At 40.3% G+C, this 12,758-nt stretch overlaps 1 protein-coding gene across 3 annotated transcripts in view; it reads right to left on the bottom strand.

The window, feature by feature from the left end:
* PEX5L (peroxisomal biogenesis factor 5 like) overlaps window positions 1–12,333 on the bottom strand; it is a 168,257-nt gene extending 155,924 nt beyond the window's left edge. For 2 of the 3 annotated variants that reach the window (XM_043522797.1, XM_043522798.1), the window contains exon 1: window positions 11,447–12,051. In XM_043522797.1, the coding sequence (XP_043378732.1) occupies window positions 11,447–11,467 (21 nt within the window). In that variant the 5' untranslated portion in view covers window positions 11,468–12,051. Of the gene's footprint in view, window positions 1–11,446 lie in introns of all 3 variants that reach the window. The other variant, XM_007059074.3, reaches the window with a different exon arrangement.
* Window positions 12,334–12,758: the final 425 nt, after the last annotated feature.

Raw genomic sequence — 12,758 nt, 5'->3', positions numbered from 1 at the left:
AGGCAATTAAAAGTCCCTTGTAGCCCTGGATGCTTTCAGTTACGTATGCTCATGCAGAGAATTTTCCTCTTTACCAAATAGGTTTCAAGCAAAGCATGATGCCATATGCCACAGGCATTGTGATGGGGCCATATAAAAATCTAGTTAGAGAATTTTTGAAAAGAGGTTAATTAAAAGCAATTTAATCTTAGTTTGTCAAGAAAGGGGAATACCAAACTGCACAAAATGAAGGTGTCCTGTATGGTCTGTCTCTTAAAAAAAAAATCTCTCGAGAAAAGAAAACTGGAGTGTTTTATACCCCTGCTATGAAAAATTCTAGGGTGAAATCCTGGCTCCACTGACATCAATGGGAACTTTGCCACTGATTTCAGTGAGGCCAAGGTTTACCCTAGAGCACAATGGAATCTGTTCCAAAGGAATCTTGAAGCACATGGCCACAGGTTGCTGCTAGCTGAGTCAGCATTAAGCAGCTGACGCAAGGCAGAAAGCTGTGATAAATAACCCGTTTTGGAACCCATATTTCAGAAAATGGGCCAAATTTCATTTCCAGTTACACCACAGCGTTCTCACAACGTCCAGTTGTGACCTCATGGAAGTGCATGAAACTCTGCAAGTGAACTGAATGGCACCTGCTCAGAATTTAGTCCATTGATCAGTGGGGCTGTACTGATGTAAATGAAAGCAGGATTTAGCTCATTCTCTGTAATTTATTTATGGTTTTTTATCAATAGGATTTAGTGGCATAAGGAGAAGAAACAAGTGGTAGGAGCGGATGAACTCTCAAGAAGCAATGATCCTGTTGCCATTCACACAGTCTCAGTAATATAGATTCAGGGAAGAGAAAGACAAACAATATATGCTATATAAGCAGAACTGCCTCTAAGAAGCAAAGTGTTCAAAGACTTCCACGAAATGGCAGGAGTTCTCTAATAGATATGTTTTTAAAAGGCTGTCAGTTGAAATGGGAATGGTATTCCAGATATCATCTGTCTGGTTCTTAAGTCAGAGCATAAAGCATAATCTAGTGTATAAATGTCACGATGAAACAACTGGTGCTAATTTGCCAGTTTTAAATGAGTGTGACTATTGCTTTTGCACTCCCTGATGACTACTATCCAAAAGACATGTTAACGCAGTTGAAGCAACTATTTTCTCTCCTGCTGTTATGACAGTTCGGATCTTAACTTTTTAGAACTGATGGTCTTGCAAGGAAGTCAAGAAACTAAAGAATGCATGTCAGCAGTGATAGATGCAAAATATTGTACAGGAGCTTAAATAGTTTTGAGTTAGTAAATCTAAAAAAGCCTGGATTATTTAAATGAGCCTTAGTGTAAGGTACGCATTCCAGTGCATTCTGCATGGATCTGTGCAGCCATTCAGAGCAAACCATTTTTTCCCATTCATGAATTCTCAGTTTTTCATAATTGTTCATTTTTTGACTGCATTTCAGCCAATGGGTTGTTCACAAACTACTTGTTTTGACTATATCCTCAACTATTTCTCCTTGTACTCATAATCTGTGGTGTGTGATTGGTTGCCTAAATAACATGATATTGTTTCTGTTACCTAATTGGATTACTGAAGCGTAATCAAGGATGTGAACATAGAGGAATAGCATACAGTGAATAATCCCATTTGCATGTTAATACCTGTGTTCACATGAGAATCTCTGCATCTGCATGAAGTACGACCATTCCCCAAATGTGTGTTAACAAAACCATGCTTGCACCAATGTTCTCATGACACTGACCTTGGCTAACCCAAACAGCTATTTGGGAATTGATCTGAAACTTGTTTTGTAGTATTTGTCCAGCTCAGACTATGAAGATAAGAGTAAAAAGTTGGACAGCAAATCTTCAGGCAGGGAAATTCTGCTGTTCTTTGATAACTGCAGAGACGTGACTCAAAATCATTCTTCTGCCACCAAATTGTACAAGGTTAATTTGTCTAGTGTATCAATGCATGATCCACAACTGCAACCTACATAATTAAAAACAATTACTATTACATAATCATTCACACTGCTCATACTGATCAGAAGGGAACTGTTAACCCTTCAAGAACCATCCTGGGCACTTGCTAACCGAAGCTTTTTATATAGCAAACCAGAGACTCTTTAGCACTGTGCTTTTCCCAAGACCTTGAACAGCCATTAGGTAATGATCTCACATACTTGGAACTCCTTTGCTGGTTTCAATCCTGCAACTTCTGAGAAACAAACAGCAGAACAATGCTTCAGTGAACCATAATACAGCAACCACTGGCCACTAAAATATGCAAGGATGTAATGCTGTAGCTGTTCTCAAGAGCTGATGGCATGATGATGAACACAGTCATTCTGTCTGATACTCGAGGGGACACAAAATATGATCAACAAGATCTAATATGGTACAGAAAATGGAGAGACTGAACACTAGGTAGTTTTTATGAATCTGAATCGTGCCTGGAGCTTCTGTCTGTCACCGCTGGAAAGTAAATTTGAAATGACTTTGAGAAATGCTCCTCTGATCCCTTCAAAGAAAAGATTCCAGCTGAGTTCAGCTGGAGACTTTCCTGGGCAAGGGTTGCAAGACAGAGCAGTTTGAGTTCTCTTGTTCAAGATAACATGCTTTAGATAATAATCATCATACTCTGCTTTTATTATTAAGACTCTTTGATAAAATAATGAATAAATCATTTATACAAAGCCATAAATGTACTCTGCACACTATGGGCTAAAATCTGCTCTCATCAGACCAGTATAAAATCCATACCACCACTGACCCTATTATGTTTTTATTACTGCTTGGCTTCTTTCTCATTCTAGCTCTTGTTATACACATACAAAAGATTTATTATAAGAATATTATGGGCTAGACAATGGCTTAATGCCACTATTCTCATTAGACGGGTTGCAGAGATGAGAAGGGACAGTGCACCAACAGCAGCTCCTAGGGCAAAACATCACCAGGAGCTCTGGAAGAGCGTGTACAACAGCAGCATCTGCTAGACCCTTTAATAACATCCACTGTACACTTCCCATTCCCCAGCCCATTTTTCCTTTCCCCTCTACCGGTTTTCTGCTCCTGTTGGCGCTAGATTCCTGAAGCTTTTGAGCACCAAGTGCAAAAGGATTAAGATTGTGCCTTGTTCCGGTGCAGGGGTACAAGAAGGATGGGGAAAGGCCCACTTCCCTTTTGGGCCTGATCCAGAAGTTACTGAAATCAGTGCATAGACTCCGACTGGTATCAATGGGCTTTGGATCAGGCCCTTTGTACACCCACATCTTTGCTGCTATTAAAATAAATTTGTGTGTGTATACACACAGAAATATACACACAAGCTTAAGAGTGCACTAAGAATTTCCTAAATTGTTTTGGAATTTACTGATGCGATATAAGCACTTTCCTTCATGATCATCTCACAGTGGTGTTGTATGATCATTTACTAAAAACAGTATGAAACATTCTAGCTCTCTCTTCCTAAGTTCAGTGAAATATGGGACTTTGCAGTTATTTGGCAAAGATACAGCAGGCCATATCTTTAAAGGTAGTTCGACACCTAAAGATGCAGATACTTGTCTAGTGGGATTTTCACCATGGAACTCAATGGGGTATAGGCGCTTTAGGCGCCTAAATACCTTTGAAAATCTGGCCCTGCAACATTTTGTAAATAATTATGATCTGTTAAAAGCATCAGTGCAATAACCTATTGGAACCTCAGATTCTTAACCAGAAAAAAATGTTATTAGCAATTGTCAAGTGGTGATTTAAACCCCCAGATTTCCCATATGCACCACTTGGTTGATGTGGACTTCCTTATGGGGGAAAGCTCTCATTGACTTAACTTCTCAAGTAAGAACCATTGAGGTTAGCCCTCAAGGGAAAATTCTTCTCCCTTTCCCACTAACATAGGTCCCACTAAAAGTAGCTCAGTTCAGTTAAGCGGGAGAGAGGAGAGAATGGGGGGATTCTCCAGAGGGGAGTCAGCATTGCAGAGATCAGCTCCTCGGAGGACAAACAAGGAGGTTTTGGAGTGGGGCCAGTGGATCAGCTGCCCCATGAATCCATCAATTATTGTCCTCTTTGCAGAGGGTGTGCAAGCTTTATGGAGGCTACTCTAGCCCTGAAGCTAGGACAACAGCTGTGAAGGGGTTTCACCTCTGTTTCATGGCCTCAGTGGGGAGATTCTTCTCATCCAGCTTGCGGACTGAGCCAGGATTTTGGCCTTATTGAACAGTGTAAGGATGTTTTTCAGAGCCACAAACCAGGCCCTCAGGTTACCTTACAAACCCAGCAAACCAGAGAACTACTGCTTGTTATGGCAGACAAAACCACTGCTAACTCTAGAGTTCAGATCCAAGAAACAGGTTTATGTCAGCATAGCTACAAAGAGCCACACCCCAGTGACCTGTTAAAGGTGACCAGCCATTGATCTAGCTGAGTATATAGACACACGGTGGTACACAGACAAGGCTCTACACAAACAAAGGTAAAAACTTACATCTCAGTACTCTCTTTTATACCCAAGATGACACCCTACTTCTATCAACACTCCTCTCCTCTGATTCATTACATAATAATAACTAATAATGTTTTATGAGCAAATATGAGATTCTGCATTACACCCTAAATTATATAACTTATTAGTAATAACAAAACTATCAATCTTAATATTTGACAGTGACTTTTGGGACTTTGGAAATTTTCTTTGTTTACCCTGGTTATATTTGGCTGGACCATTGTAACCTCTCTCTGTTACTTCAACCTTGGACCATCATACCCAAAGATGGGACATTCCAGAAGTGAAATAACAGGATATTAAGAAAGCCAAAAACGTTGTTTTGCACTCCTTACTGAAAAAGGATTATTCTAAGGTCTGATGAACCAAACTAAACTAGGCCTACATTTATATTGATTGTGTACTTGCTTTTATATCACATATTAGCTAGTAAATCATACATGAGCCATTAAATACCTGGTTAAATTCACTGAGGTCCATACTATTTAATAGGAGGTAAGTTCACCTAATCATTCTCCTAAAAACCAGGGGTCAGGGTCTGCTGCTACTTCCACTGAAGTTAGTAAGAGTTCTTCAGTTCACTTAACTGCAAGCAGAATCAGGTCTCGGGTAACTGGTATAGCATTTCTTCTACAATGGAAATCTATAAGTGGAAAAGTTACCTTTACTGCCAAACTTCAGTGAATTGCAACAGAAATAACTCATCACTCTGGTACTCATGTAGAGCAACGATACTGTTGTTATTTTATTAATCGTTTCTATTGCAGTAACGCCCAAAGGTCCCAGTGAGGATTATTGTGGGCACTCTACAAACCCAGTATTCTTCGGTTCTTCTGTTTAAAACCCTACAAACAACTTTCTTTCAGGGTTTCTTGGTTTTTAATTGGTGTCACCCTTGAGTTTAAAAGGCACTAATAGGCCCACTATGCAAAATTTGATGCTTTCTATCAATTTTATTTAATGCCCCCTGCAACGCTGCAGTGTGTCTTTATCCCATGCTTATGTTAGTAAAATTGAGCTGTGTAAACTCAGTGTTTTTAACTCTAATCTGCAAAGGGAGTATGTTATTTATATCTTCTTGACACACTGATATGAGCATTTGAGGGTAGGCTTTAGCAGGGAAAAATTATCTCTCAATCCACTTATAATAAACAATGAATGTGTCAAGTATCAGGGGGTAGCCATGTTAGTCTGTATCCACAAAAACAACGAGGAGTCTGGTGGCACTTTAAAGACTAACAGATTTATTTGGGCATAAGATTTTGTGAGTAAAAACCCCACTTCTTCAGGTTTTTACCCACAAAAGCTTATGCCCAAATAAATCTGTTAGTCTTTAAGGTGCCACCGGACTCCCTTGTTGTTTTAATGAATGTGTGTTCACTAACCTCTTTCCTTGATACAAGTACCAATTGAAAACTCGGTTGGATTAGAAAAAGCAATTCACAAAAGCTTTGCTGTTGCCACACAGGACAGTTGATAACTTTGAACCAGGCTGGTGACAAGAAGAAACCACGGTTAAAGGCAAAAAAGACCAAGATGCCAATGCTGTCCTTACTTATATCGGTGCAACTCCCACTGAAAACAGTGGGAGTTCCGTTTGTGTAAATGAGGGCAAATTTGGGCCCGTGGTTGTTCAGACCTAATCACCATGCTCTTCACTGGTTTGATTAGAGGATCACATAATTAACAAGGCAAATGCTAATGTTTCCCTCTGCAGCCTTTTGGAGCTAACTCAAGGAAACCAGAATTATCAATATGAAGAAAAACGATATAGATTATATGGGCCAAATTCTGACTGGTGCTGCACAAAGGTGCTGCATATTTTTGGCATACAGGAGCAGGGAAGCTTTTCCACAGGACAGGAGATTTACATTACAGGACATAACCTACTGAAGAGGGGATATAATCCATCCACAGATGTACATACATCCTTAAATTGGCTATGGCTTATATGCACATCCCTTGAACAGACTGTACCTGCTCTTAGATTATGTGAGGATGTTGGTCTTGGCAAAGATACAGGCAAATATTAATGCTGCTTTTATGTGCACCTATTGGGGAGTCCACTACGCCCGTTTCCAAGTACCAGTCAGAATTTGGACTGTTAGTGTTTTCTTAGTTCTGGATAATTGTACTTTACACAACATCTGTTACTTAGATCAAAACAATGAAAACATGACAGGTATTTCACTCCACTACAAGAGCAACATGCCTAACTAACTATTTTAACAGAGCTGCTGAAATTAGCCTACCAGATTAAATGTCTTTAAAGACCATGGGGGAACCTGGTCTACATGTCAAAAGGCCCCCAAAGTACTTCACCCATTTTGAGCCTGATCCTGAAAGCACTTTTACACATAGATAATTCTGTTCATATCAGTAGACCCACAGAAGTCCTATGTGTATGTATTTGCAGAACGGGATCCTTCAACTGAAATGCAAATGATGCACATGGATCATTTAATCCATAACTGAAATTCAGCCACCTCTAGGATACAACACAGCAACTCTTCAGCAGCGCACAGCAAGGCTGTCTAACAGGGACAGGAAGTGGATAACCTATGCAATTATCAGTTCAGGGAAAAATTAGGGAGACTGAATGTAATTATCTGATTTGGAACTTGGCCAGAACATCAGAGCTAATACTCTGTTCTTGCAAAATTGCCAGGGGAATGTTAATAACTACAAGTGGTCAGGATCTCTGCTTTACCTGACATGTGGCACCTCCAGACACAGCAGTGCCACTTAGCTACACACATGAAATACCATGCCAGCTCTTTTTGTTCAAAAATCTATTTTATGGAAAGATGAATGAGTAAAGGTCTAAGGGTGGGATTTTCAAAAGCATTCACACTGGCCTAACTCCCCTCCCACTGATGTGGGACTTCTACTACTGATTCCAATGGGAGCTGAGTTAAGTAAATACATCACGTTGTTAAAAATCCTACCCCACAGTCATAACTTACCTTCACTCCATGCCCTGAAACTCCCATGAAGCTCAGAGATAGGTCTGACCCCAGGGCAGTGGCACACACAGTGTCCAATAAAATGTAAAAGCTTTGCAATAGATTTTAAGTTCTAAAATGATTTTAGAAGGTGACTAAGGCCTTGATCCTGCAATCACCTATGTAGGGTTTTAACTCTACTCAAGTGAGTAAAATTATGCACTTGTGTAAATGTTTGCCAGATTGGAACCTAATTTAATGGTCCATGGGTCTATCCTGAAGTTCTCTCGTCCTGCAAAAGTCCCCACCAAAGGAACAGGCCTCAGAAGAGTAGCTAATATCTATCTTAGAAAACATGTCAATACCTTTTACATTGTGGACAGCGCACTGTTGAAAAGGAGAGGTTTGATCTGGTAAATAATATGGGCCTTAAAAGTTGCTTAAATAATATTAAGATATGTTTGCTTATTTAAATTATAGTGAAATGGCTTTGAAGGAGCTAGGTCATGCACTTCTCTGAGTATTGTCTCTTTGTGTCTTTCTGACTGCCTTGAAAGGTTCAATTCTGCTTTCCTCTCACCCTTTGATTTGGGGTGCACAAGTAACATAGACTTTTGCTGTAAAAATGTGATGTAGCAGTGGAAAGTGGATTACACCTATAATATGGCTTTCTTTCAAAACTACATTTCCCTTCATAACTTGTTTAGGATTTCCCTAATATTTCTTTGTTGAAATAATAAATGAAGTGGCATGAAATTAAGAAAAAAAAAGGAGTAAGCACTGGCTACACTGGAACTGCCCTTGCATATATCAAGGCTGCAGTGACCCTGCATCTTGCTTATTTTGCCCACAAACAAAGCTGCACATGTGAGCACTAAGAGAGAACACATACCCAGCTTGTTATTTGAGGGATAAGTTCTAAAAAGAATGAGAGAGGAATCTAAACCCAAGACTTACAAGAAAAAAGAACTTTTTAAAAAGGAGTCATTTTCTGGAATTCCTTGTAACATTTCAAATACTGCATGTACTATAAAGTAATAATTCAAAAAGTAGACACTAGTATGTTATGGCTCTGATTTAGCAAATCTCTTAAGTATGTGCCTGACTTCAGTAGGGCATGAGCACAAGCTTAAAGTTCAGCATGTGCTTAAGTGCTTTCCTGAATCACGGCTCATTTAAGCTAGTCTTGCAGTGTTTATTGCATTCAAAGGAAAACTACAGGTTGGGCTCAGTGTGAATATGCAAAATGGGTAAATTCTCAATCTATATAATAAACAAATGTCATTCATTATATTGTTGTATGTCTAAATGTTTACATCTTGCAAAAGTTTTCCAAGAACATAATTGAATCGCAACAATTGCTTAATAAAACACTGCATTTGTAAACATTCATATTAAAGTAATTGGACTTGGGAAATTTTTCTGTAAATTCTAGTTTTATGTAGACGGGCAAGACCTAGAGAAAAAAGAAAATGAGTGTTAGCATGCTGGAGTTTATGCATAAGAGTGGATGTAATCCTGCATTATTCCACCATCAGTGACTTCAGTGGGAGTTTTGTCTGAGTAGGGAGCGCAGGATCAGATGTTATATAGAATGGCCAATATTTTCAAATATATGTGCCTAAAATTAGCTACTTAAATCCATATTTAGGCCCCAGTTCAACAAAACGCTTAGGTGTATGCTTCCCTTTAAACCAGTGGGCGCTATGAGTGCTCAGGAACTCTTAAAACTTGACTGTTTTATTTAGGTGCCGACTTTTAAGCAATTTTATATACCGCATAATTTGTAGATGATGAACTAGTGACAGAGAGATGTAAGCATTTCCAATTATCATAGTGTTCCCCAAAGTTAGCAGAACTGTTACCATATTTCACTGACTAGTTCACTTTGAAGAAGAACAAAGTAGACCCAAAAGGACATGAAGTGCCTATGATGCTTCGGCATTTTTTGTTGGTAGCTGGGTGGATACTGTAGTTGCATAAAACTGGTAGTTTGCCTTCCAAGGTGGTTTAAATAAACTTCATAGGAGATCAGCCCATTATAGATTAATTCGTTCTGTATTTTTCTTTGTCTGACTCACTTAAAAACTCAATAATTAAGCAGTTACTAAACATGAAGATGCTTTATAAAAGCTTTTTTAGTCTTTTTACTGGTACCCTTAAGGATCTTAATGATTCCTGTCGGGACAGCAGCAGAACAAAACTGCATTAAAGAGCTTAATTGGACAAATTGTTTCTTTGTTTGTTACATTTGACAAATATACTGAATATAATTTTTAATTCAGTAAGCTTTGTAAGTGAGGTTGGTTAGTGTTCAGTTAATTTTTGATTAGTGACATTAGCCTAACTACCAGCAAAATGCTTTTAAAAGTTGTGTATTTTAATAGAAAATGTTTGTATGTTTAGATCTGATTTTTCTATTATAACTCTAGTGCTAAATTAATTTTTAAAATAGTATTTGTTAAACTGTCCTGTTTTATGACTCATGTAATATACTGAAACTGCCAAGGATATCAATACACCATCACATTTCCCTTTTAACATTTGTAATATATTTATTCAAAGTTTACAATTTATTCTTCACAACAAAATAACTCTACTTTGTATAATGATACAAATATACTTTGCCCACTGTCCAAAGTCAGTCATATTATTTATACAACTATTTTTGTGTTACTGTAAAACAATACACACTTTAACCTACTTCTAACCTAAATAAGTAGCAGTATGCTTATTTCCACCTATTACTTTTCTTGTTAAATCCTATTTATTCTTTAATCACAAATAATAGTATGACACAACAGTTATCATTTGCAGAGATTAAGTAATACAATTAAGTGGAAGGCAGCAACTAGTCTACATTCAATTTTGGAAAGCAGAGGGTGCTGAATCAGGGTAGTTATTTAACGTGTTTGTTATACAAAGTTTGACATTGACTTAAGTCTGTAGTAACTGTTCCGCATGTCTTGAAACATTGCATTCAGAATCACACAAAACAGTACTTACTAGTACTGTACTTCAGTTGCTATGTAAACATCCTTGACACTCACACATGCTACATGCCAGACTGGTGCCACTGTAACTAATAAATGTGTTTGATCGTTTAACTCAATGAACAAGAAGCCGGATTGGGTCCCAATGCAAAGAAACAGCTTTGTGAGGTCAGTGTCAACTTCTATCCTGCTTTACTAGTTCCTCATGTTCTCCAGCATACAGCTGGCTTTTTAAGGAAGAGCCACATGAAGGAGAGTGAGAGTCAAGGTTACAGTAATCACGTCCAAAGCACTAGTGAGTTAGCAGCAGGGAGAGGCATCTTCAGTGATGGAGATCGATAGCACCAGAAGCCAAGATTTCTACCTAAAATGTTGAAGTCGCTTAGACGTGCTTTAAATTCCACCCTACAGAGTCATCCTGGTACTTAGCGAGATGAATCCCCGTCCCATAATATGGAGCGGGGGGGAACAGAAACCGACCACTTCTGAACACAACGCGTCTGTGCAATAAGAGGAAATTAATGCATGGCTTTAGTGTGGAATGAAATATATGCAGAGTTTGCAAAGCATTTACTCTGCCTCTCCCCTTATTGTTTGCCCTTCACATGACATACATGGAGGGATGCATCAAGAGGGTGGCCAGAGACGCGGGTCAGTTGACAACAAACCACGAACGTTTGCTCTGAAATGATCACTTGAACCTATCTGAATGATCATAAATTAACATAAATGTTTAAGCGAAAGAAATGAACAAATAAACATCAAACTTTACCTAGTTATAAAGTTGGCAGATTTTCACATCCCTCCTTTTTTTAGCTAACGCCGGTCGAGTTTTTCCCTCAACTCCGAATGCCACGATCATATTGCACCAATTCACCTGTTGCACGGTGCGAAAGCAGAACCCCCCCCCCCCCCTTACAGACATCCCACAGAAACTTAAGAGAATCACCTTTCTCCAGACCCAGCTACGCGTGCTTCCCATAGGGTAGCCTACTAGCAACCTCTTACCTGCATGTGTCCTTGGTACATTCTGCTTTGCCTGGTTCGGATCCCTCTAAGGCCGACACGTTGTGGAGGGTTTTTTTACTATGCACTTGCAAAAAAAAAAAAAAAGGGAGGGAGCCAAGACTGAATTATTGTTTTTGCAAAGGGCTCAGTTTGTGCTGGAAGCTGCTGCTTTGTTGCTTTCAGCTGCCCTGGATGACCCGCACTGCTTTCTTTTTAATGCAGTGCTGCAAACTGCATAGGAGCTGTTCCTTCTTGGGGTGCTGAGAGGGAAGGCAGGCAGGACTGAGGCACAAGGAGAGCAGGGAGCTTGCAATGCAAACCAGGAGCTCAGAGAGCACGCGGAGGAGGGAATGCAAACTCTTGCTCTCGCTGGAGCCTCTACAACTCTCCTCTCCCTTTCAGCCGAACTCTTTCTGGCTTTCTGCTTGGCTCCTTCATTTCTCTCCCTGTCCAAAGCGTCCCCTCCCGTACATCCTCCTCCTGGAGGGAGCCACAGCCTCCCTCCCCTCCCCCTGCAGAGAAGGGAGCGCGCGGCATCCGGGGAACGTTCTCAAGAGCCGCGCGCGCGGCCAGTGAAGTGCCCACGTTCTGTCTGCAAACCCAGGGAGAGAGGGAAAAGCTGGATCGAAGGGGATCCCGAGGGATCCCGCCGATTCCTGACGGTCTTTGGCCCCAAGCTCCCAAACTACTGCACCAAAATAGCGAGCAAGTCTATCGGCTTGTACTGCGCTAGAAAATATCCGGGCCCCGGAGTATCCTGGAGCACGGGCATCGCAAAAACCTGGAACTGGCACCAGGCTTCTGCTGGATACAAGCATATTTTAATCCAGAAAGCCCATACAAGTATTCTGAAGCCTAGCGGGCAGAGGTGAAAGCTGGTCCGGTTTAAGCTGGTCCGGTCCCGCGAACTGGCAAGAGCCTGTGCGCCGTGCCGGACCGGCTTCCCTAGGCTGGTGATTTAAAGGGCCCTGGGCTCCCTGCAGCAGCTGGAGCCCCAGGCTCTTTAAATCGCCACCCGAGCCCCGCTGCCCCCTTCACAACATCCCACCTTAGTCCAAGCTGAACCTGTTCCATACCTTTAATCATTTTTGTTGCCCTTCTGTGTATCTTTTCCAATTCTATCTTTTTTGAGATGGGGTGATCAGACTTGCACACAATATTCTAGATGTGGGGGTACCATGGATTTATTTAGAGGCATTATGATATTTTCTGACTTACTATTTATCCCTTTCCTAATGGTTCCAAACATTCTGTTTGCTTTTTAGACTGCTGCTGCAGGCTGAGCGGATGTTTTCTGAGAACTGTCCACAAT

This window comes from Chelonia mydas, chromosome 9, assembly GCF_015237465.2.
Source record: "Chelonia mydas isolate rCheMyd1 chromosome 9, rCheMyd1.pri.v2, whole genome shotgun sequence".
NCBI classification, from domain to species: Eukaryota; Metazoa; Chordata; order Testudines; family Cheloniidae; genus Chelonia; species Chelonia mydas.
This window is presented reverse-complemented; position numbering and strand designations above follow the sequence as displayed.